General features: G+C 36.6%; 1 protein-coding gene across 1 annotated transcript in view; it reads left to right on the forward strand.

Moving 5' to 3' along the window:
* The window catches only part of lrpprc (leucine-rich pentatricopeptide repeat containing), a 120,933-nt gene that overhangs the window by 42,853 nt on the left and 51,130 nt on the right, over positions 1 to 26,950 (forward strand). Inside the window, exons 12-23 of the mRNA XM_052012941.1 lie at positions 2,801 to 2,919; positions 3,852 to 3,945; positions 6,621 to 6,690; positions 8,128 to 8,155; positions 8,692 to 8,749; positions 9,273 to 9,379; positions 9,554 to 9,631; positions 11,145 to 11,201; positions 11,891 to 12,004; positions 20,208 to 20,338; positions 20,598 to 20,683; positions 21,746 to 21,953. Of these exons, the coding sequence (XP_051868901.1) occupies positions 2,801 to 2,919; positions 3,852 to 3,945; positions 6,621 to 6,690; positions 8,128 to 8,155; positions 8,692 to 8,749; positions 9,273 to 9,379; positions 9,554 to 9,631; positions 11,145 to 11,201; positions 11,891 to 12,004; positions 20,208 to 20,338; positions 20,598 to 20,683; positions 21,746 to 21,953 (1,150 nt within the window). The remainder of the gene's footprint in view (positions 1 to 2,800; positions 2,920 to 3,851; positions 3,946 to 6,620; positions 6,691 to 8,127; positions 8,156 to 8,691; positions 8,750 to 9,272; positions 9,380 to 9,553; positions 9,632 to 11,144; positions 11,202 to 11,890; positions 12,005 to 20,207; positions 20,339 to 20,597; positions 20,684 to 21,745; positions 21,954 to 26,950) is intronic.

The raw sequence follows: 26,950 nt of genomic DNA on the forward strand, positions 1-26,950 counted from the left end.
ACTCTTGATGTTTCCATCATGTAATTTAATACAGTATAAAGATAGTTATCAGGGAACAAATGCACTTATCAGGTAATAGCTTAAGGTGGTTTAATTTGGTCAAAAAATATTAATATTCTCTTGACCTGTTGAAATCCAATTGTAAATTTTGAGACTGTGTCCATCACCATTCTAAATCAAAATATATATTCAGCTTGGCAAAGGGTATTTTTCCTCTTATGTTGTCTGTCCCTGAAGTTGTATGGGGGCATGTGATTTGGATAAAATGAAAGTGGATACGGTTGTTTTCATCCATTTGTCTCTGACTGTTGACAATATCAGCAGTGATTTGAATCTATGGACTTGCATTTTCAGAATTGATCTTCTTAGAAATTCGAATTCATTACATGACGTTTAGTCTACCTAAACAAGCATCTAGAGAACCACCACACACATTTTATAGCACCCATAAGTTTCCCAGGGTGATAACCTCTACTGAATGTACAGAAATATGCTGTGAAGAAACTTCATAATTCTGGATTTGCTTTTCATTTAAACCTGTGGCCCCTCATCTTTCCAGCAGTATATTTCCAGCAGTGGTCTAGATTTGAAAACTATACTGTTTGCTGTCTTGCATGTCTTGAAGGTTCTTTTGGTTACCTCCTTTCAAAATAAAGAAAAAAATCAAGAAGGTAAATTTGCGGATGACACCAAGATTGGGGCATAGTGGACAGTGAGGAAGGCTATCAAAGCTTGCAGCGTGATCTTGACCAGCCAAGTAAATGGGCTGCAAAATGGCAGATGGAATTTAATGTAGACAAGTGTGAGGTGATGCACTTTGGGAGGACAATCCAGGATAAGACTTGCACAGTGAATGGTAGGGCTCTGAGGTGTGCAGTAGAACAAAGGGATCTGGGAATACAGATCCATAGTTCCTTGAAAGTGGCGTCACAGGTAGATAAGGTCGTAAGAGAGCTTTTGGCACTTTGGCCTTCATAAATCAGGGCATTGAGTACATGAGTTGGGTTGTTTTGTTGAAGTTGTACAAGATGTTGGTGAGGCTGAATTTAGAGTATTGTGTGCAATTGTGGTCTCCTACTTGCAGGATAGATATCAAATAAGCTTGAAAGAGTGCAGAGAAAATTTACAAGGATGTAAAGTTGTAGGGAAGGGTTAAATAGGGTGGGACTTTATTCCCTGAAATGCAGGAGAATGAGGGGAGATCTTATAGAACAATACAAGATTATGAGGGGTGTAAATAGGGTGAATGCATGCAGGCATTTTCCCTTAAGGTTGGGTGAGACTAGAATTAGAGGACATAGGTTTAGGGTGAAAGGTGAAATATTTAAGGAGAATCTGAGGGGAAACTTCTTCACTCAGAGGATGGTGCAACTGTGGAATGAGCTGCCAGCAGAAGTGATAGATGCGGGTTCCATAGTAACATTTAAGAGAAGTTCGGATCGATACATGGATGGGAGAGGTTTAGAGGGATATGGTCTGGTTGCAGGTAGATGGGACTAGGCAGAAAATCAGGTGGCATGGACTGGGTTGGCCAAAGGGCCCGTTTCTGTGCTGTAGTACTCAGTGACCCTAAATCCTCTTCTCAAAACTCCAGAGATTGACATTATGGCTTTTCTGGGCATTGGCTTCAGACTTTAATTCTCTGACAAGAACAAGAAGCAATAGTCAAAGTAAGTCTTGGCAATAACACTTCAAAGCTTGAAAATGGTTTCCTTCAATTTGATCTTTATTATGTTGACCATATAATTAATGTTATTTTAAATGGTATTCCACGGTCATTGACTTCAAATGTCAGATAAAAACAAAGTGCTGGAAACTCTCAGCAGGGCAGGCAGTGGCAGTTCACGTTCAAGAACCTTACAAGGAAACATGAACGCTGTTTCTCTTTCCACAAATGCTGCCTGACAGTTTCTAGTATTTTCTGTCTTTATTTCAAATTTCCAGCATCTACAGTTTATTTTTGTGTTCATTAACTTAAAGTGCTAATTTGTTAAAATCCTCCTGAATTTAACTATGCCTTTAGAAGTTAAATAGGATGTCAAACCAAGCACTGCACCTACACTTCTGGTGGATGTTAAACATTTCATATCATTTCTGAGAAGAGCAGTTATGTTGGTTTAGTATCCTGGTTAATGTTTATTACTCAGCATTATCTCCAAAATTAATGATCCACACAAGTAGATTATTTTGGGAACTTTTACGAATGTTTATCTGTGATTTCTGCCTACATTACAATAGTGCTTCAGTTTCCAAAATCATAAAGCCCTGTGGTTGTGAAAAGTGCTATGGAATTATAGTTTTTTCATTTAACACTGTTCAAGAGTTTTTTTTCTGCTTGGAATACTTTGCACTGGCAGGTATAAAGGTTTATCTGTCATAGTTAATCCACTTTGAACTAATGTTATAGCTCCCCTGATATCTTCTCACATTCATTGGTCCCCTCCAGTTGGATACAACTTATGAGTCTAGTTAGTTTATATTTGCATTTTTAATTCAAGTGTATTCCTGGCTCACTTCGAAGGTGGGCAAAATACAGCACTTTCTAAATGTTTCAACTATGCTTGAACTCAATTGTTGTACATAAAAGTGGTACTGAAAAAATAGTGAGCCTCAGAAGTGCTAATGCAGATTAAAATATTAAGTGGATAACTTCATCAAAACTCTTTTGGTATGTTGGATATGACATAGTCTCTCTAAATTTCAGCATTCTTGCAAGACCAAAGAGGAAATGTACTTAATGAGAGATTGGCAATTAACTATAATGCAAAACATGTAAGTAATTATGTGCATTAATTTACAGGAACAATAGAAGTACTGAAAATCATGCAGAATCTGGACATAGAGCCTGATGTGGAGACCTATGCAAATTATGTCCAGTCGGCATTTGACAATGTGGAGCAAGCTCGTGTCCAGCTTGAGGTTTGCATCAGTCATTTCTCTACACCAGCAAAATGGGTTGATGTAGAAACTTTACAAGCAAAACTTCCTGAGAAAAATCCACAATATCTGTGCTGCCATTGATGAAATTCTGTAGAACAGATAAAATTTCCAATAACCAAAGAATCATTGCAGGAATAAGATGAGAGATATGCAGAATAAGTAGAATATTTAATGCCTTTGTGATGTGAAATAAATCTATTGGATATAATGAGAGGCAAACTTGATTTTGGTTTGTTCGGTGCTACTCTACTAGACGTGTACTTTTCAGACAGTACCACAGTTTTAAATGAAGTATATAAACTTTTCATATAAACTTATTTTTGTGATCAATTATTAATTTTTAGATGGCCTGTTATAAATAGTCTTCAACCTACAAAATTAATTAGTTGCTGAGGCTTAATAAATTGTGCACAACGTTCCAGCTTTCCTATCTGCTTATGTTTAACTTCTTCATTCCCAGTTCTTAGCACTTCATCATTAACTTTGTTCTTGAATCTGCATTCAGTTTTGCTCAACAAGATAGTAATTACCTCTTTTAAGAAGCATGTAGACAGACACCGAAATAGGCAAGGCATAGAAGGATGCAGTCCTAATGTGAGCAAATGGGATTAATGTAGACGGGAAAATGGTTGATATGAATGTGGTGGGCCAAAAGGGCCATTTCTGTGCTGTGCGACTCTAACTTTAACCTTAATAACATTTTTTTATTTTGGTTTCAAATTTTAGTTTACAAAAATTCATTACTAATGCAGAAAGGATGAAGGATTTGCTTACTTATTTTAGAACCAGATTGTTATGTTAAATTCTGGTAAATAAGCCTTTTGATTGTGCAATGTAAATTTAATTAATTGATCAAAAATCTATTAACATTGTGAGAAGGAAAAAATATAGAGATCTTTTTGTCTTTGTAGGGAAATGGATGTCTGGTCAACACAGCTGGATACTATGCTTCTGAACTCAGAATAGAAGCTCTTAATGGACATTTGGACAAGGTTTATTCAATGTGTAAGTGCTGTAATATCCAGCAGACAGAATTTTTTGTTTCTCAATATACTATTTGGGAACTCTTAAATATTGTGTTATAGAAGGTTGACAAAATGGCCTCCTTTTTAAAAAAAATAGTCTTGATTTTCAGGGAGGCAAAGATTTTCTTGGATTTTTCTGTACTTTTGATGGAGTTGTATCAGTGGTGTAGGAGAGGATCTGATGAAACTCAAACTCAGAATTTTGAAACTTGATATCAAATGTGAACACAAAGTACAATAATTAAATGTAGTAATATAATCAGTAATGCAAAACTAGTGCTGATATTTAATTTGAGTTTGATATTTTAACTGTAGATATTTGAAAGGAAATGATCAGCTAAACATACAGAATAGGAGCAAATGGAGGCCATCCAGCCTTTTGAGCTTGCACTATTTATCAAGATCAAAGCTAATCTCCTACCTTAGCACCATTTTCCAGCACCATCATTCAAAATTCACATAATATTCAGAAATCTATCAATCTCAGTTTTGAATGATCGCAACTATGCCATTACTGCCCCCTGGGGTTGAGAATTCATTCAGAAAGTCAGGAGACATGGGATCCAGGGAAACATGGCTGTGTGGATTCAGAATTGGCTCACCCATTGAAGACAGAGGGTGTTGGTAGATGGAATGTATTCTGCCTGGAGGTTAGTGACCAGTGGTATTCTGCAGGGATCTGTTCTGGGACCCCTGCTCTTTGTGACTTTTATAAATGACTTGGATGAGGATGTGGAAGGGTGGGTTAGTAAGTTTGCTGATGACACGAAGGTTGGTAGTGTTGTGGATAGTGTAGAAGGTTGCTGTAGATTACAACAGGACATTGATAGGATGCAGACCTGGGCTGAGAAGTGGCAGATGGAGTTCAACCCAGAAAAGTATGAAGTGATACACTTTGGGAGATCAGATTTGAAGGCAGAATACAGGTTAATGGCAGGACTCTTAGCAGTGTGGAGGAACAGGGGGATCTTGGGATCCACGCCCATAGATCCCTCAAGGTTGCCGCGCAGGTCAATAGGGTTGTTAAGAAGGCGTATGGTGTGTTGGCCTTCATTGGTGGGGCTACTGAGTTCAAGAGCCACGAGGTAATGCTGCAGCTCTATAGAACTCTGGTTAGACCACACTTGGAGTATTATGTTCAGTTCTGGTTGCCTTCATTACAGGAGAGCATGTATTATGAGGATAGGTTGAGTGAGCTAGGGCTTTCCTCTTTGGAGAGGAGGATGAGAAGTGACTTGATAGAGGTGTACAAGATGATAAGAGGCATAGATTGAGTGGACAGTCAGAGACTTTTTCCCAGGGCAACAATGGCTAACACGAGGGGGCATCAATTTAAGGTGATTGGAGAAAGATATAAGGGGGATGTCAGAGGTAAATTTTTTTACACAGAGAGTGGTGTTGCATGGAACGCACTGCCTGCAGAGGTTGTTGGGGCAGATACATTAGGGACATTTAAGAGACTCTTAGAAAGCCACGTGAATGATAAAGAAAGGGGAGGGAAGGGTTAGATCGATATTAGAGCAGGATAAAATGTCGGCACAACATGGTGGGACGAAGGGCCTGTACTGTGCTGTAATGTTGTATGTTAATTCCAAAGGTTCAACATCTGAGTAAAGAAATTTTCCTCATCTTTGTCTTAAAAGGACTGCTTTTTGTTGTAAAACTGTGCCCCAGGCCTTCAACTCACCTAGGGGAAACACCCTCCCTTTGTCTAGCTTATCATCAAGCCCTTTAAGAGTTTTGTTAGTGGACTACTGTGATATCACAAGAATATGTAGTGGGACTACCGTGATATCACAAGGATATGTAGTGCAGGGCATCCCGGGGTAATGAACAGGCTCCATTTTTACAGTCGTCCATTAGTCAATTTTATCCATACATCAGAAAAATACACAAAATCACTCGATACAGTAAGCATACCTCCACAGTGTTGTAATGAATGGTGTTAATAAGGGCCAATTAAAATTAACGTTTTTTTAAATTATTGTCTTCTCCTGCCTAGTTATGATGGTACAGAATCAGGATGTCTCATGCTGAGTGGCTGGTTTTGTTCGGCTTGAAGTATCAGTAAATGTTACATTGTTTCATGGAGTATCATTGCAGGAGTATCAATAGAAGTGATTGCTTGTCAGTTTCCAAAGCAACACTATTATGTGGCCTGCAGTGAAACTGGCAACCTCTGTTCTTAAGAGCCAGTGGTGTCTGATTAATGCAGGGAGTGTGCGTGTAAACAGCTTTTTCCAAGAATGGTTCTCGCTTGACTTTAATAATATTTTTGGAAATGAGTTCGCGTATGTACATGATGTCTATAAGTTGGGTGTTTGTAGCCTGGGGATGGCCTGTATGTAGAATGCTGATGTAAAAACTTGTGTTTTATTGTATAATCCATCTAAGCTAATGTATGTTTTGAAGATTCATGAAACTTGTAATGGTATCTGAAAATGTTAAACTGCTGCTGAATTTTTGCTGAAAGACTTGCAATGCATTTTCTATTCTTAGTGATCCTTGACAGTAATATAAAGTTAGTATTTTTTAAAAAAGCCACTAAATGAAATATTCTTCTGAAGTATCTCATGCACCTACCACAGTATAAAAATGGTTTGAGTTCAACCTGAGTTCTTTTTCGAGCTATCGTTTGCATTTCTCTCTTAACAGTGTCCTCACCTCAAAACCCTGCAGTGGATTTAAGTAATTTCAGAGGAAGTCTGATTTTAGGCTTTAAGAAGTAAGTTGATTTTGTGTTTAAAATAAAACTTTTAATAGTTGAGGAATCTCCGCTCATTCTGTGTTAGAATCCATTTGATTGATGAGGTTACATTTAAGTCATTGGGCTGTGCAAATGCTTGCATTAGTAATTAAATATTCTACCAATTACTGCATAATTTGTTCTTTTTGCAGAAAAATAATTTTGTTTTTATTAAGGTCCCATCTGTTGCCAAATCAACATTGACTGCTGAAAATGTGTTTTTACATATTTACTCGGCAATTACAAGGCCATGCTCCAATGAAGCACAAATATTATTCTTACATTTTAATATTGTTTGGTCAATCATTCAAATATTTTAAATGATTGCAAATATAGTACAACTTGCACATGACCGCACTCTTTACTTTTTAACAGTAATGTACCAACTCATTTAGCTTGATTTTCTTTAAAATATATGTCCATTGCTAACAATAAATTTGGGATTCCAACTGCATTTTTGTGCTTGATGGCATTCTTGCAGTGTCCCTATGCTGTAGAAGTGGCAATAAAAACCCACATTAGATGAATGTGACAATTAAGTTCTGTTCTAGTTTAATTCAATGACAAATTGATTTGTTGGTAATCTGGTAACGGATTCCAACATCTGTGCCATTAATGCAAATGAAGGAGGTTTAAACTGCTTATTTGTTCATGTCACCAAGAAGAAAAGATGTAAAAGGGCCTTTGGGGTCTTCCCAGATAATAATGTGGGTGATAAGAGAAATGGTTGCTCGATGTTTTGGGTACGTTTAGATAGGCCCACTGAGTTTGACAGCAGTTGGAGAGAGTTTGGGGAAAAAAACGATGTACTTGTACCCGTCGAAGGCTGTAATGAAACAAAGTGCAATAAAGCATTATCAATATAAATTATTTTCTTTGTAAATTATGACCATTAGTGATCTTATGATTTTTAAAGGTTCCCAAGCTGTGTTCCACTGTGTCCTGGTAGATGGGCAACCAAGTATGAAGTATATGTGTACTTTTATTGTGTCGAACTGTTGATGAGACAAGTGGAAATAATAGTTAGTCATTTTGAATGAAAATGTCTTGGGATTACAGCAGAAGGTGGTGCTTCCTGCTCCTCATTCAGACTATCCTTCCCATTTCTTGAATACAATTCATTCTTGTCATACTTTATAGTCATTGCCCACTTTAACTCTTTCCATTTGATACAGTCCACATTGTACAGCCCTCGTTCTGATTCCATTGCACTAAACTATCAGTAGGAACAAAGTTGAAGTAGGGAATTTTTTTGAGTTGGTGACAACGCTCATCTAAAATTGTAGTTTAATTCTGTAATTTGGAAGAACCTGCATATGTTTTTTTAAAGCTTTCAAATAGTTCTGTACCTTTAGCAAAACTGTTTATCTGAGGCACAAATTTAATTGATTCTTTATGTTCTGCTGCCCTCTTCAGGTCAAAAGATTTTGATATTCTTGCCAAGGTAAGTGGTGACAAATGAGTTGCATGTTAAACCAGAAAGATATTGGTATAAACATTATTCTAATCATGCCAGTGTAGAATAATATTGAGAGGCATCTTATTTGTGTGTATATATTTTCTTCTGCCTTTTAATATTAAAGCAGAGGCAGTAGGTGATTCACTTCTATGCAAAGATGTGCTGTTTTAACCCTCTGGCAAATTCTTCACTATTACATTAAAGGTAATATATGAAGATTACTCTATTTACTTTTTTGAAATTTGTGATTAAGTCAATATTAGGATACCTATGTTTTGTTATAGTATTGAAACCCCTGAACTTGGAAGAAGTCATTTTGATCATTCTTTTTTCCCCCTAAAGCAAGATGCAATTGAGCAGACCTCATTCTATACAGCACTTTACGGATGAAATGCCACAGTGTGCTGTTGATTAATACCTTTATAGAAATGCACTTTGTTATTTAAAGAATACAATTTCAAATACTGCTTGTTCTTGCATTCCACTATCACCTGCAATATATGATTATTTTGTCGTTCCAGATAACAGAATTGTTGTACAAAGATGAGCGTTATTGCCAGAATTCTTCAAGACCGACTGGTAGTGTTCCAATTTATTTGATTGTAACTTGCCCACAAATCTGTACTATCTAATGATGGGGTTTGAAGGATTACAGGAGTAACACTGATTGCATTTGCTTTTTTTTTTAAAGTGAAATTTTTGGTCTGTTTTCAAAAAACCTTAACAGTATCTTTTTTTCTTGATGTGAGTGTTTTATTCACAGAAAATCTGAACTACTTTTTTATTTGTACTCTTATAATAAGAATCTAAAATTTAAATGAGAAATAAATACATTTACAAAGAAACAATAGGGGTTCATGCCAGGTATTGACATTGCATTTATGATAATGAAGGTCTATGTATTTCTGTACAGCAATGTGTGCTTTGTTTCTTGAGCTATTTGGCAGTTTTTGGACTGAGTTAGATGCATTGTCTGTACCTAAGCCATGAGGTCCACATGTCTCATTGGTGCTTATTGCAATTCAAGACATTTAAGCCAAATGATTTGTAACAGACTAATCTGATGACACAGCGATCATCTTATTTTCAATTTTTCTTGCAGAAGCCATTGGCTATTTTCTTTATAACTTGATTGACAGCATGAGTGACTCTGAGGTGCAGGCCAAGGAGGAGCATTTGAGACAATACTTCCATCAGCTGAACAAGAGGGTACCATTTTATTCTAGCTATCTGACATGTATCTATTATACTTAAAATTGCTATTTTTAAGCAAGTCAAATCTTATTTAATGACAAAGCTAAAATTAAAGCAAATTATTTTAAAATAATTCCACGTAATTTCTAGGCCCTTCTTTAAGTTAGATTTTTTTTCTTTTTCTTTCAGGATATTGTAATCCCTGCAAATCTCTACAGAGGAATCCGAAATTTGCTGGATACATACCAAGTCCCTGAGTTAATTAAGGTGGTTTATCATGCATGTTTTTCCTCACTTAGACTGATTTTTCTTTGCATAAGTTACTATTTATTGTATGGTTTCAAATGCTGCCTTAATTGTATGTATATGTGAAGGATGAGGAAATGGAGCCTCAGTGGGGAAATGAACCAGAGGACTGAAAACTTCATTAAGCCGTATAGGTTAGGATGACCTTTCTTTAAACCTATATTTATAAGGTGCCTGTTAAGATGTCATTGGAGTTCATTCAAATTGGTCTTGGTGGCTTTGAGCTAAGGAAAGTGCAAGTCATTTGAAGTTCCTGGCTGCCAGTCGCTAAGCCATGAATGCAGATGGTTTGTGTGGGTTTTGCAAAGCATAATCAGGTTTCTGATGCCTCTTGTATTTGAATAACCTGTGAACAATTGTTGTCTAAGCTTATCTTTGAAGAGTTGAAATGGGTAGTTCATCTGTGCACCCAAGAAGAAGTATTGTCTTTGAGAAGAAGCAGGAAATTGGTAATAGAAGGGAAAATGGAAAGGAACAATCATTTTTTCTACATATTTATCACTTTGTTCACTTTGACATTGCCTGTGCTATCATGTAAAATAGGCTTTGCATTTCTTTTAGTTCTGTTGAGAAAAATGAGGTTCATATACTTGACGTGGGTCCATCCTGAAAAGCACTCTGCTGGTATAAATAATACAAGAGTGTCCTTTTGTATACAGAACAAATCTGGCCCAGTACAGTGACTCTTAAATTCCAATTCAACCCAACCTGACAGCCGAAAGTTATTAACCCATCTGAACTAATGCCTGTGTCTCTATGCATTTATAAAATGTTGCATATGTAGGACCAGCTTAGTAATTAGGGTTGACAAAGTAACATTTTTCTTCTTTGATGAGGGGTAAAAAAAAATCATCCAAAGGATTTTCCCCCTCACAGTAATGTGCTTACTTTGCATTAAACATAGCATCTTGACCACAAACAGTGCAGAATACTCCTGTGTCACATTAGCCAAGTCATTCATCCATCTTGAGTACAGTTGGTGATGGTTTGAACATTTTTTTGGCTCTATAACAGTAACCATTCAGTATTGACTTAATCCAGTTTAAATGCACGTAGATTAGCAAACAGGCAGCTTCTTGATACTTCTACCATGTTTCCTCTTGGAAAGGAAGGGCTCAGAAAATGAAATAAAACTGAAAATTTTGTTAATTCAAACAAAAGAGGTGACACATCAATTTTGATATGTACTTCTTTTACTTGGAGGGCCAGGTGAAGTGGTGGTGCATCTTAATGAACCTCGCCATTTCCTTGTGTGATTCCATTGACATTCTATTGTAGATGATTTATTTATACATTCCACAAATCAAGGATGTCTGATTGTTTAAGAAATTTGAAGCCAAGTTTTGAGATGTATTCATAAATTTGAAGCCAAGTTCTGAAGTGTATTGGACTCCTTCCTACTCGCTTTGCACCAGAAAATGAATGAAAGCCAACAATTACGCATTTTATAATTCTCACAATTGCTATATTTCAGGATGTTGTTATATTGGTGGATCAACAGGATAAGCTGACTGATGCTGACCTCCTAAAAGTGAGTTGTATATCTAGCATGTGGTAATTATCTTTATTATATATATTGAGGTTGGAGATGGAACTTTTAAAAGATGCTCTGCTGAAAATCAGTCAGCTCTAATTAGATCATGGCTGTCTATCGTAATTAAGTATGCTACCTTGGAAAGCCATTAAGTGATTATTTAAGCCCTAAACCTGATGCTGTATTTTTCAGTTCATATGAGTGCATTCGGCTAAATTTTAGTCTCTGCTTTTGTATGCGGTTTCATTATCCTCTGCCTCCAAGTTGGCTGAAACTCTTGTCGTCAGATTGATGCCAAGGTCCTTGTAACCAAATACTCGAATATAACATTGGATATCTTGGCTTGAAGCAGGAAACTAGAATTTGAAAATGTATTATTGTTTTATATTTCAGCAAGAGGGTGTACCTTTTTGACAGTGAGGATTTGATTCTTTCTGTATATAGTTTCAGATGATTTTTTCTTATTAGCTAGCTGATAAATGCCGTTGCTTTGAGAAGATGTGAATAAATTGTATAATAAGGACAAAGAGCATTAAAGTACAGCTGTGTAGTACAGTGGTAATATGTTTTCTACTTAAAGATTGTTTAAATTAATAATTCATATAATTTGACCTGTAATAGTATTCCAAATGACTGTATTTTTCATGCATGGAGAGCCTCTAACGTGCATGATTTTGGTTTATTAGGGGGCTGAAGCTAAAATTGTTGCCCTGGAAACAAAATTGGCAGAGCTAAAAATGGAGAACAAATCCATTGGAGAGACATTGAAACAATTGATCCTATTGCTTTGTGGGACAGAGGTAATGTAATCAATTTCTAATCTAATACAAAATGGAGGAAATATGTATATAAAAATTTATCTTTAATGAGTGGTTGTCAGATTTCAAAAGATAATTAAAACAAGACTTTAAAATGGATTTTAGAAACCAGTCTATCATATTTTTGTAGCTTTCATTGGTTGCAGCTTTTAGACATGCATTTATGGTTTGTTGTACACTAGCTCAGTATAATATACTCTTCACTGTTACATTCTGGATGTTAGGAGGTCTTTGGATGATCTTCTTTTCTCTTCCTGCTCTTCCCAGAATCAGAATTGAATTGATAGGTTACAGGGAAATAGGATTGATGGGATTCCTCTGAGAGCCAGCATAAGACTTGATGGGCCAAATAGCTGCCTCCTATGTCACAGAGTCATACAGCACCAAAACAGGTCCTTCAGCCCACCTCGTCAATGCAGACTGTCGAGTATCCATCTATCCTAAACCTATTCAGCAGCACCTGGTCCTTGACCATCTGTGCCTTGACGATTCAAGTTGTAAGGAAGTATAAGATATGAAATCGTGAAACTTTGTATTCCCAAAGATAGCCTGAACAACCTTCAATTCCATAATTTCTACTATTGTACAAATCAAATTATTGTCTTTGAAAAGATACAAATTTATTTTTTTCATTTGTTGTACAGAGGGGTGTTTTCCTTCAACAGGTTCTTGATCATTCTGTCGAAGTTTTGTTTAAGGATAACTTTTTTGATTATCTCCCTGCTTAATTACTTTGGGTGTACTGATAACTCTAACGCTGCTATCCCTCCACTCTCCTATATTGTGTTAAAGTTTTATATCTTTACATTTAAATACTAGTCTTGATACAGCCATATGCATAATACTGCTATTGTGCCATGCTTATCCATTTGAATCAATAAATTCCCCAGATTTGTTTCTCATCACTATGCAGTGATATATGGACACTTTCATTCTGATTCCTTTTGGTTTTTCAACTTCTCCTTTATTTTCTTTACCACTCCGGCTTTTTGACAACATTGTTTATTCTACAGGTTTCACAGATTGGAAATGTACAAATAGAACTTTTTGCTCTGGTAATACATTGACTATAGGCTAATGACTCTGACCAATCAACACTAAGTTTAAGTAACTATGTAAAATCTAATCTGTGTCTATATCTTTGAAGACCTGAAATGATCTTAAGCCTCTTTTACAAATCTGGGTGAGCAGTTAAATGGGCAGAGATAATCTTTCAAATGACTTAGCGACAAGATAAATTTAGCTGCTATCTACTTTCTGATTAATCAGTGGTTTTTGTTCAATATCCATCACCACTTTCATTTAACCCAGTGTTTCCGTAAATGTCCACAGTCAGTTTTTCAATTATTTTCGGTTGTTTAGCATGTTTAATTGACCAAATACTTTTTATTCAGATATGATATATTTGGTCCTTTCCTGCTGGTAAATAATTTTGAATATTCAATGTGTAAGAGAAGTCCCCTCTCAAATCCCATTTTAGAAAAACAAATTAAATTCTTGCTTTCTTCATAAACAAGAAGTCAAAGCTTAACATGTATTGTTCCAAATGGAAACAACTTAATGATATTTGTCTAGCCTCAAATACAAAGATGTAAGTCAGGCTTACGGTGTTAAATGTAGCCAAGCTGCAGGAATACGGCACTGATCATTTTCCTAGGATTACTTCTCGCCAATGTACCCCTGACAAAGGACAAATCTTCAAGGACCATAAGAATAATCAAGCTTTTGAACAGCTGAACTGTAAATCATTACTAGATAATATTTTAAAAAGAAGTAGCAAAGGTTATGCAGGCAATTCAGCATTTCTCTGTAAATCAGCACTAATGGTGCATCAACTGGAGCAGTAGCCACAGTATCTGAGGTTTCAAATTAAGTTCTTAGAAATTTTAACATTAACCATTTTGAATAGCTGGTCTACTAATTAACCAATCCAGAATTCTGCATCCGTATATTTGGAACTTGTATAGCCCCATTTTTATAGGCACTGTAATTGAGCTGGTCTCCTTCATGAGGAAATGGGCATAAATATTTGGAGTGTAAAACCAGGAAGCTGCCTTTTTGCATTGGAGCTATCCTTTTCCAACTGCTCCGGCCTTCTGTGCAATGTTATTTAATAATGTTACTCTCCCTTTCCTCTGTCACATCTTATAATGTTAATCGACAGCTTTCTTTTCCTGTAATTGCCCAGTTCAGAATCAGGTTTATTATCACTGACGTATATTGTGAAGTTTGTTGTTTCGTGGCAGCAGTACAAAAATAAATAGTGCAAAAGAGGGATAATGAGGTAGTGTTCATAAATCGTTCAAAGAAGCTGTTCCTAAGACATTGAGTGTAGGTCTATAGGCTGCTGTACCACCTCCCCAATAGTAGTAAGGAGAAGAGGACTTATCCTGGATGGTGAGGATTCTTAATGATAGATGCCGCCTTCTTGAGGCGCCGCTTCCTGAAGATGTCTTTGATGGCAGGGAGGGTTGTGCCTCTGATGGAGCTGGCTCAGTCTACAACCCTCTGCAGCCTCTTTTGATCCTGCGCATTGGAGCCTGCATACCAGGTGGTGATGCAATCAAACAGAATACTCTCCACCATGCTTCTGTAGAAATTTGCAAGAGTCCTTGGTGACATACTAAATCTCCTCAAACTCCTAATGAAGTAGAGCCACTGGTGTGCCGCCTTCGTGATTGCGTCAAATGTGTCGGGCCCAAGATGGATCCTCTGAGATGTTGACGTCCACGAACTTGAAGCTGCTCACCCTTTCCGCCGCTGACCCCTCAATGAGGACTGGTGTGTGTTCTCCTGATTTCCCCTTCCTGAAGTCCACAATCAATTCCTTGGTCTTGCTGACATTGAGTGTGAGGTTGTTGTTGCGACCTGTGTTAATAGTCAATGAGGAGGAGATGTTACTACCAATCCGCACTGACTGTGGTCTCCTGATGAGGAATTCAAGGATCCAGTTGCAGAGGGAGGTACAGAGACCCAGGTTTTGAAGTTTGTTGATTAATACTGAGGGGATGATGGTGTTGAATGCCATTAGTTAAGCCTGATTAGTTAAGTATTTTTTAGCACTCCATACCTGATTGATTTTGAGGCTTAAAAATGTTTTTCTGCATCTTACCAGGCAGCAATTTTCATTGAAGAATGGGACCCTGGGTGACCTAACAAATTCTGGTAGTACATGATACCCCACGAGTCATTCACTGGTGATCCCATAATTTGAGGATGATTACCATTGTAATTGACTGTTGGAATCTTGGACTTGGTAATCTGTTTCTAGATCCAAGCATCTATCAATAGACGTTGCAGATATTTTTCTCTCTTGAGTTCAAGGTCAAGGCATTTCCTTTTGAAGTGGCTCCTGCCAGACCAAGATTAGGATAAGGGTGAGATAAATTGGCGTTCAGCTTTTCCAAACTTCTATTATCTTTATCCATTTTCTTGAGGTATTCCTTCAGTATGTCTTTGTAATGTTTCCTTTCATGCCTAACATGAGATATCTGGCCATGACTGAGTTGGGCATCACTACAAAGTGTCTTGTCCCAAGGAGTTGATCTTTGAAGGTTATTGCAGCAATGTTGATGCTGCTACTGTTGGTGAAAACATAGATACCAGTGCTGTAGTCTTGTGATATAATGTGGGGGATTTTCTAGAGTTGTTGGTGGAAACTTTTCCAGGCTTTTAATGTTCATGAGCCACCCAAATTCTACATCCATGTACAAGGATAGGAATGATAACTGATATGTTTAGCATTGCTATTGATGATGGGCTTACAGTTATTAACAAATCTATTTTTATATGTTTTAAAGGTGGATTTCATTGCATTTATTTAACGGATCCTGATGTTATTGGTCTCCTTGACGATTTGAATTGAACTAATTAAATCTGATGAATTTTAAGTCCTGTGTTGTCATTGATTTGCCAGAGCATGAATTTTCCCACAGTAAAGCAATTTGTATCCACTTGATTTTAATAACCCCATTGCTGATTTTGTATTTTTCAAATATTTAATGTAGATGAAGAGAAGTGACATCTTTATGTGCCATTACATGTTACTGAAGTAGCTGCATTAGTTGAAATAAGGGCAGGTAGAAGTAAAATGCAGAGTGCTGAAAATGTATTGTGTTATGGAATTATTGCAAGTAAGATAAAGTTTGTTATTTTATGCATGACTTTTGATCAGCAATATTGGTAAACCACTTTACCATTTTTAATTACAACATTATTTACAACATTAATTCAACTCTGACTTATCTCTAGCCTGTGTCTGGTTCAAATTGAAGTAACAGATAGATTTGTGAACCAGCTGTTGATTGCTCCCAGAAAAGCTAATGCCTACTGGAGGTTGGAGGGTGCAGCAGCGAACTGCTCATCTGATCATACATAAAATAGTAGCTCTGCCGGAGTAACTTCAAGCATTTTACTTGAAATTTAAAAAAAAAATTGGGACCATATTGATAGAAATGTAGTAGCAATTGTGCTACTGCTACCAAGTCTAGACATGCAGTTCATTCAAAGATATTAAGTGCCTGTTCCTAAAGAGTTTAAATGCTGTTGTTTTTGAGGTTGGTCATAAGAATTTTTCACATCAGGCACAATAACACTTGTTACTTCAAGTGCATTGTTTGATATTCATTTGAAATATTTCAGTGATCCATAGAAATAGCTCCATTTTATTTTTTTAAACAATCTTGAATTTGGAATAGATCCTGACTTTTTAGGGCACATTTATTTCATAATATGGGGAAACATAACTCAAATGATATAAAATGAATTCTACGTTCTAAAAATAAGGCAAAACTAATGTCTTTCAAGAGAATTTCATTCTTATAGAAGAAAATAAATCTGAAGATGGTGAAATGTCAGTTTTAAAATAAATCCTTTCCAGACTTCTGTCCTTTTTTGCTGAACAACTTATGATCTTCTTGTCTATCTTCCATCTTCATAGTTCTCATTGCACTTTGTAACATTGTTTATTTGCTCATGTTGATCAATATTTTGTTTCCCGCTGACTGCTGTTTGGTAGCACCAGAACACTGGTGGAGGCAGTGAGGGAGGGATGTGGATTATTTAGCAGCAAATCTCTGCAGCAGTTCTAGACTCTCAAAGAAACAAACATAAATACTTTTGAAAGGTAAATGTGAGTTCCGTGCATCTGGGAGTCTGCCCAGCAAGACTATATGTGATGATGTGTAAATCGCTCAGACAGTGCTGTCATTTTTTTGTTAACAACTTGATTCTATTTCTTGCCTATTGATATCTTGACAAATCCATTCAAATATGTATGCAATAATGTTCTGAAGAGCTAAGCACTTTGGCTAGGTATGTGGAAGTAAAACGAGGGCTATGGTGAAGCATTTGTCCAACGTCATGTATATGTATTTACTTTATGATGGAAGTGGTAATACAGAAACTAGTAGAGGGAATTGTTTTTTTTTAAACAATAATTATGGAGCCACATCAAGTTTATGGAGGGGAGTATGTCTTGAAATTATTCGGGTCTGCAAAATTTCCCCATCACAATGCGAAGACATTTGCAGAACTTTACGTCAAAAATGTGTAATTTCAAATTAGTCTATCAGCCTGAGTGGTCTGGGAAGTTTTAATTCTATAGCCATAAATCATAAATACCTTGTAATCTTTCTCCCTAGAGTGCACTCAGCAAAGGAGAAAGTATGAAGAAAAATGCTTGGATATAGGATTTTAATACTGTCCAGTTTTTTTGTATATGGATTGTCTATCAATATAAATGGAGCTGTGTTTCTTGGATCACAAAAATGTCTCATCCCATTTCCCTGTCAGATATGTACAGGGGGAATTTTTTTTAAATGACACAAGATGAAAGAAAGGTAGCATGGAAGGAGGCCAATTAGCACATCAATTCTGTGCCAGCTTTATGCAAAAATGATCTAGATAATTTCACTCTCTGCCTTCTCCCCCTAGTCTTGCAAACTTCCTCCTTTCAAATATCATCCTGTTCTCTTTTCAACATCATTGACTCTGCCTCCACTACTCCCCCTAGATTCTAACTACTCATTGGATTTTAAAAAAAAATTCCTCATAACACTTTTGGTTCTTTAGCAAACAACGTTTCTTCATTGTTCACTGGTTCTTGAATTTTCCATTGGGAGCAGTTTCTCTTGTATACTCTGTCTAGTCCCTTCATGATTTTAGACACCTCTATCAGATCACCATTAAACCTCTGCTATTACGAGTACAATTTCAGCTTCTCCAGTATATCCTCATAACTTGTCTCTCATTTCTGGAAACATTCTAGGAACATTACCTGCACCCTTTTAAAGGGCTTGATATCTTTCCTAAAATCTGGGACCCAGAACTTTATTACAGTTCTGGCTGAACTGGTGTCTTACAAAAGTGATTCATGAGTTCTTTGCTCTTGTACTTCTCTATTTACAATTTTGTCATGTCACAGCAAGAGATTACCAAATGGATAGAGGAAACTATTTAAGTTTGCTCTCAAAGCCGCCTTGCAAAAGTCAAACGTCCCCACTGATTTGTGCGAATCCTTGGTTCATGACTGCTCAGAATGGGAAAGGAGTTCTTAGTTGGCATTGGGAACTCATCCATTTGTCAGGAATGCACGGGAGTCCAGCACAAGAGGCAGAGGGATCACAGTACCTCCCAAACTATCCTCCCGCCCTGTCAAGCATCGTGTGGTGGTCTGCAGGTTCCATGTTGATCTCATTAACCACCTCACTTAAGGTACTACCTGACAGAAGAGAGAGAAAGCACTCTGCCTCTGTTTATAAAACCCAGAATCCCATATGACTTTAAGCACTTTCACAAGCAAAGCAGAAAATCCATGTGCAGTGTCTTCTGTAAATTCCATGATTTTTGATGGCTAGCTCCCTACAAGCACATTGCTAAGATTACGATAGAACACTACAGCACAGTACAGGCCCTTTGGCCCACAATGTTGTGCTGACATTTTATCCTGCTCTAAGATCTATCTAACCTTTCCCTCCCACATAGCCCCCTATTTTTCTGTCATTCATGTGTCTATCTAAGAGTCTTTTAAATGTCCCGATGAACTGCATCTGTTTGTTTGTGAATTAAACTTTCCGTGAATGAGTGTAATTATGTAACTGGGTAAGTTGCCTCAATGCTAGAAGTTCAAGGCCTGTCCAGAAATTCATAATTAACAAGCTGCCTCATTGCTAGGATGCTATTTTCAGAGACGTTGAGCTCTTAGTTGTGCCTTGACCATGTGGCATTATTCATGTTTACCAGTGGATGTTGCTAGGGTACTCAAAAGGAATAAGTGGGGAGGAAACGGCTAAATCAAATTTTGTTCCTATTCCACAAGATTGTCTCACACAGGTTATTAAATAGCTGTCATGTCCTGGATCTCTGCTTGGACCCCCAAGCCATTCTGAACCCAAGAATCTAGAAGGCAATTGTAGTTTCCCACTACTGCTCTGGCTAAAGTAATCTACTTCGGTGCAGAAATACTCCACTGCTTTGAATGGGTGCATCTCAGATGATGTTGGTTCTTTGGTTCAGGGCAAGTTCTTTCTTTTTGTCTCCTTTATTTCATCAGAGTCATCAGCCCATGTTATCCCCAGTAACTTCTCTGATGATTTCACTCACTCACTCCAATTTTTCTCTCTGGCTGTACAAGATCCATGATTTTTGAAAATGAACTCCCTACAAATATATTGCCAAGATCGCTATGAACTGCATCTCCTGTGTGTGAACTAAATTTTTGCGTGAATGTATGTGATTACATAAGTGCATCATGCTAGAAATTAAGGTCTGTCCAAACTCAGTAATTAATGTTGAATGCTGGTCCACTTTTACTGTATTGTACATAAACTGAAGCAGGAGAAAATGATTGTTTGGAAATATTTATTATAACAGGATCAGTTTCAAATTTTAAAAAATAAATGTGTCTGTAAGTCATTAATACTTGCTCCATCGCTGATACAGTATATTTGACATTCTCTAAGCCCACTCAATTTATTTTCAATAATTATCCTTCTGATTTGTTTTACCTGCAACATTTTATTTTTAAAGATGTGTGAACCCATCATTTCTAATAATTGAACGTACTGAACGGTAACTAAAACTGCAGCAACATCTGTAGAGTTTTTGCATGAAAGAAAACCTAAGCTTTGTATTATACAGCCAAGATCTCTTCAGCAGAACAGTTTTATTTTCCTTCTCTCTTTAGAATATGCAAAAAGCCCTTGAAGTGAAAGCTCAGTACGAATCGGACATGGCTATCGGTGGCTACGCTGCACTAATAAATCTTTGCTGTCGACACGATAACGCAGAAGAGGCACTGAACCTGAAACGAGAAGTGTAAGTACACTAGTGCAGAGATATGTCAGATTAATTTATGCTGATATTCGGACTTTCTTGCATTAAACAAGTAGTAATATTTAAACCTCCTTCATAAAATCTTAATCAGAACCTAAGCCATGGTTAAATTAAAAGTGAGAGGTGCTATACATTGATTTTTATATAACATGAAGTTAGGCATTACATTACTAAAACATATGGAAGTTCTAAATAAACGAGCTTGTGGAAAAACTAATTCCTTTTCTTTCTGAAATTTAAGGGACCGTAAAGATTCTTCAGCTAACCTTGATACAACTAAGTACTTGGCACTTGTGAGGGTCCTAGCTAAGCATGGTAAATTAGAAGGTAAGCTGTCTGCTTCTGATGAGGAGGGGTAGAGGGTAAGACTCGCCTCTTAAAAATAATCACAATGCTGCATTTACATCTCTGGAAAGTAATGAAAGTTTAATTTTAGTTTGGTATATATCATGCATTCAATTGTTACTTTAAAATATCATATTATAATTTCCATGTGCAGGCCATTACAGTAGTTACAACGTCTTGGCAAGTTTGGCATTTACATTTTGCCCAGCACTTTTTTTTTAACTGCGGTTTAAGATTGAGTAACATAACATGGTATAGGTCATCTACTCCACTCGTGCTAATGGTTTTTATTTTTGATTTTGGCAAAGCGTATTAAACTGAATACGATGTTGCACAACATTTAGAAAACTGGTTTAATCTGCTCTTTGGTAATGTGTTTTTGTCAATTTCAAAATTATATTAGAACTTACTGACTAATTCACTCTATTGGAATAATTGATAAAAAACCACAATGTTTGGTTTTGTTAAAATAAGCAAATGATTTATGTCTGTTCTAAAAGGAGACCTAATTTGTTAAGATTATCAAACCTTAGTTTTTAAATGTAGACTTTTAGGAAGCTTTCCCTCGCTAAGACTGGATAATTAGTATCGGCTCTGCAAACAGACTGTATCGGTATCAAGCCATTAGTCTAGATGTAAATACAGTGTAAACACATCTTAATTATCTGGCCTCGTGACAAACCATCTGCTAGAGAAACAATAGTGTGATTTAGCAGATGTTATCATTGAAGGATAAAAGCATCCATTTAGTGAGATTGTGCAGCTACAGGGCAGACTGTGCAGGGTTATACAGTGCAGAGTGGGCACACAGATACTGCCTATAATTTGTAGTCACAGTAGCGGAGAAATGATAAAATCATGCCATTGTGGTGTATAATTGTAGTCTCGGATAGATACACAAGTAATAATTAAGTTGAAATCTGAATTATACTCCAGAATTTGCATTCTTGCTTAGTTAAAATGCCATTCCTTTTTAAAAAAAAGGCAGTTTGTTTTCCTCCTGAATAAATTTTAACTGCGGACTTCTTGTGTTTTGCATTATAGATGCTATTTTAATCTTAAAAGAGATGAAAGAGAAAGAAATTGGTCTACGAGACACAACCATGACTTCATTCTTCCATATCCTGAATGTTGCAGCCTTGAGGGGAGAAACAGATACGGTGCAACGGCTACATGAATCCATTGTAAACTTGGGGTTAGCCAAACCCACTGCTAATCTCTGTTCACCACTCATTACAGTCTATCTTGATCAGTAAGTTGAAAGTATCAAAATCAACATTACCTATTAGTAACAAACTAAATGTGCTCCTGAACAAAGAACTGTCTTTGCCTCTTTAATTTTAATCTCGTATTTATTTGCAAAATACCTTATTTTGTAGGAGGAGCTTAATTGTCATTGTGAATTAAAATTGTTTTTCTTAGCTATTAGTTAAGAATTGACGTGTGTGAAAAATAAGTGTATTTTTTTGAATATGTTTGGATAGAAACTGTATGCCTTGCTTTGCAGTGTTTCAAGAATTGTCATGAACTATGCAATGCTGTGCAGATATTGGCTAGACTAAAGGTTGAGAAAACTCTGTTTAAATTCCTTCGTGTTTGTGGTTAAAACTCTAAGGCAATTAATTCCATTGTCATTGGTGCTATGTGCTCTGAATTTTTATAGCTTATCTGTATCATGATATTGTAAAGCAAAGCCACCCAATCATTTTATACATGCATGCCAATGACACCCAATTCTCCCCATTACTCTGTTCTCTTCCTACATCTGTCCTGTTGAAAAACATTATAGAAGTATTGAAAACCAGGAGCAGGAGTAGTTCATGCAGCCCCTCGAACCTGCTATTGCTTTTCAGTACTATTGTGGGTGATCCTTTATCTCAATAACATATGCATACCCCCTCTCCAGACCCCTTGATTCCCCTTGTGTCCTGAAATCCAATTATCTCCTTCTAAAATATGTTCACTGATTTGGCCTCTACGACCTTCTGAGGTGGAAAATGTCTCAGCTTCTCCACCCTCAAGTGAAGAAACGTATCCTCATCTCAGTATGAGATGTTTTACTTATCCCGAAGTTAGTTTGGAAAATTGATGGGAAGGCCAAAACGAATGCAAACTCTATCCTCATCCATGCCATCACTGCCCTGGGTTCAATCAGACCATTCATGTCCTCAGCATCCTGTTTGGCCCCTTTGAATATATGGCTAGCTTGAATCCCAAAGGTTTCTACCCCTGCTGCTTGTTCTCTGTTCTTGTATACCCCATCCCCATCCCTGCATTTGTGGATCTGCATTGGTCCCTGATTTCTCCAGTCTTGAATATTTAGGATTATACTTGGTGATTAAATAAATATCCCTATAATTTCCTCCAGCTTGCCTGAACTCAATATTCCACTGACTCTGCTTTCTTGTGCAATCCCATCATTGGTTGCCTTCAAATATTTAGGCCTCACTTTTCAAACTCTTTTCCTTTTTTTTTCCTTGTCCTAGATTACTTCTGTCTTTGTAATAAACCTACCTTCATTTGATTCGGCATATATATGTTTGGGTTTCAATATGGGAAGCAAACCTTAAGTAAAAGTAAAGTGCTTCTACAGCAGTCTATTGATTTTTTTTTAAATTTGTGGTTTGTTAAATTCTGTTCATAATTTCAATTTGATTTGTTCAGAATTCTTAAAGATTATCTTGTAGAAAATTTATACCTTTATATACTGGAGCCATTACAGTCAATGAAAATCAAATGAATTGCAGAAATAAAAAAACTCAGGCAATTCAGCAGGTCAGACAGCATCTGTGGAAAGAGTCAATATTTCAGCTCAGACAAAATTCTGACTAAGATGCTGCCTGATCTGTTGAGTATTTCCAGCACTTGCTGTCCACAGTTAACTTTAACTTTTAACTTTAAAAAAAGGAACTTTTCTAAGTAATAATGTTCTTTTAAATATAAATGATAAACCTCAAGCTGAGTGAATATATCCAACCTTCACATGCAGCATTCCTGCAAACAGAACAAAACTTCATTGTAACTTGTTATATTTTTGATTATAAATGAAATTTTAATGATTTGGACTAATAATTGAGTATTATTTATTTGAAGTGAATTTTGACCTGATTATAAAAATCTTAGCATCAGTCATTTTAGAAATGCATATTTTGGATTTTCATTGATTTTTCTGTTTACTTATCTGAAGGTTGACATCATATGACAATTTTGGGGAAACTAACATGTACGTTGCTAAGTCTAGCAGTACAGAGCAGACAAATTTACATACACAATTGAAATGACATGATCATTGAACCGCTCTGTATTAATGACAGTATCCACTGACATTAATTCAGCTTCTTCTCATGGGCTGGGTTTAATAACTCCTTCAAGATGGCTTCCCTCGTGTCGTCATCAACCTTCTGACTTTTATCTTTCTTGTACAAATATGTACTGTTTTAATTTTTGAGGACTGTAGATGGTAAATTTCCATGGTTCAGTGGAATGTGTGATACAATGTAGAACAATCACTTTGGTAGTGCATTTTAATATAACAATAGTCTAAATCGCTGTTTTTGCCAATGGCAGCAGAAAGAGGCAAATTGCATACTGTTGATCAACATGAAGTACCTTTAAAGACAAATCCAATGTGCACATTTTCCCAAATTCTATAAAATAAAACAACAGCTCTTTTGTAATCAGCTGAACAAATATTCCAAATTCTAAAAAGTTTTCTTGTATTTCACTTCAGTCTTTCTTTTAACGTAATGCCTCATGGGGATGCAGTGATTTGTTGCACTCTACATAACTCAGCATTCTTATGCAGGGCAACATAAATGAATGCATCTAAGGCACTATTCCAGCAAAGCTTGAATTCAATTGTGTACCTTCCACTGGAATTCATTGTATAACAATCAATCACAGAAATCCAAGTTGTTTTTTTTATTCTGAATTATAGTCTATTCCAAGCTGAGATCTAACATGGAATGGGCTATAAATTGAACCGGGCACCATTCTAGACATCTTGTTCAATCCTACAACAGGCAACACATCATAGCATTTTATCAGGAGATTAAATTGCAGTTTGGAGTGAATAGAGCATTCATTTTGAGAGTCCTGGCTCAGAGAGGCTTAGAACAATTGTGGTACTGGGTCAAAAGCAGGTGTTGGCTAAATTGGAGATTTGAGATGCATTGCTGGGCAGTATTGAGGAAATGCTCAGGATTACTGCTCACCTCTCTGTTCTAGGAGTGCCTCATATATACAAAGTGCAGAGGTGTTCCATTCTTCAGCTCAGGCATTCCTGTCCTTAATTAGCTCTTCAGATTGTCAAGCTTGTCAGCTCAGTACTTCAGGAGCATGATTGAAGTGTCAATTCAGAATGTAAACAATTGAGCTTACTCTGTTCTATGAGGTATACGGAGTAAAATTATCATGCCATTCAAAGTATTGTTTTGAGAATGGGGCTTTATATTTAAGTAGTTGCTAATGAAATATTTTGATGGGGGAGGGGAGGGGAACAAGTAAATGCATAGGTAAGAGAAAAAGGACACCAGCTTCTCCCAAATGAACACAACTATCAGCCACGACTAATTAAGAACGAAGCGTTCTTGTATATATCTTGTGATATTTTGTTAGTCTGACAGACGTACAATGGTTTGATAGCACAACCATGGTCTCCACTTTGCATATTTTGACCAGAGGCAGCAATTTGTTAGAACAAAGTATTTCAAACTGAAAATATTTGATCCTTAAAGTTTTTTTTCATATTTATCCTATTGAGTCACACCACAGAAATGAAAGTTTGTTGTTGGGAATGTGTTCCTTCCCTTCCCCCTATTTCAGACTGTGTTCTAATGATAGTGAAGACTTCAGTGTAGCTTGCTTTATTTTTTGAACTGGTTTTATTTTGTAATTATGAATTTAGCATCATCAGCAATGAAGGACAAAAGTAGTTCATTTGCTTTGCGAAGACAGGACACTGATAAGGTGATTTTTCGTCAAGGATCATTGGGTTGTAATTAAGTTGCATTCATGGCTATTGCATTTTGAAGGATGATTGGTAAATGACAGGCTTCATGTGCTTAGCATGGACAGCGCTAGCAATTTTTTCTGTCCCTGTCAGAAAATCCTGTTGAGGCTGATAATGTAAATGCAGCATATTATTCCGAACAAAAGAGCAGGGAAATGAGCTATCTTGTCTAGTCATTCAGTTGTTTAACAGTGACTTCCAGTTAGACTTAATTGGTTGGAAAGCACTTGACATGTGAAGTTACAGCTATTTCGAAAGCGTGTTTGAGTAAATTTTAAAGTAAGTGACAGCTAAATTGTACCTAGGGAAATTATAAAGCCTTCAACACAGTTAATTTTTTGAGGATTAGTTGTAATTGCAACACCAGTCTCCTTGAAGATTCCTCATTATGTCTAATGAACAGAGAAACATTTAGCTCAGTAAAGAGCCAGTCCTTTAAATGTATGATTGTGCAAAGCTGATTGTACCATGTAGAATTGATTTCCCTGTACACTAACATCTGATTTAGATTTGCAGATTGGGATTTGTTACACAAGTGTTTCTTTTTGCTACCAATTTCTTTCTCTTCCACCATCCCCCATTTTATTTTGCTCCTTTCCCTGAGGTTTTCAGCTTCAAAAGACAAGCTTTTCAATCAGTAAAACTGTCATGAATTGCCACTTAACTGAAGCTTTTAACGTAACGTTACCACATGGCAATTAAAATCAACAGTCGACAGTGTTTCCTTACATTATATAAAAATGAACTGTCTCTTGCTCTTCCATTGTAAAGTTCTTCATCACCGAATAAGTGGGGCTAAGCAGTTGAATAGCAGCTGTAAGCTTTTCACGGCAGTGCTCTATTGTTTGTCTCGTCTGTTGCTTTTATTTAGTTGCACCATCTATTCACAGATAAAAATTAACCTGTAATTTTGTCTTCATACAAAATGACAAAAATTTGAATGTCTCAGTACGGTTCCACTCACTGTACTGTAAACATGGCTTGAGAAGGGTATAAGGTACATATCTATCATGTGAAGCCCCATTTACACAGAAGACAAACACGGTGTTCGATTGTAATAATCCCAATTTAGTTCATTTTCGTACTTGAGACATTTTTTTTATTTTTTTTACAATTTTTAGTGTGTTGCCTTAACAGGCATCTAATGACAGCCGAGGCAGTGCTTTTATTTTGTTATCATTCAATTCTCAACCAAGTGGGTAAGACCGTTTGGATTCGGAGTGGAATAACTTGGGTTG

The sequence above is a fragment of the Pristis pectinata genome, chromosome 3, assembly GCF_009764475.1.
Source record: "Pristis pectinata isolate sPriPec2 chromosome 3, sPriPec2.1.pri, whole genome shotgun sequence".
In the NCBI taxonomy this organism is placed as follows: domain Eukaryota; kingdom Metazoa; phylum Chordata; class Chondrichthyes; order Rhinopristiformes; family Pristidae; genus Pristis; species Pristis pectinata.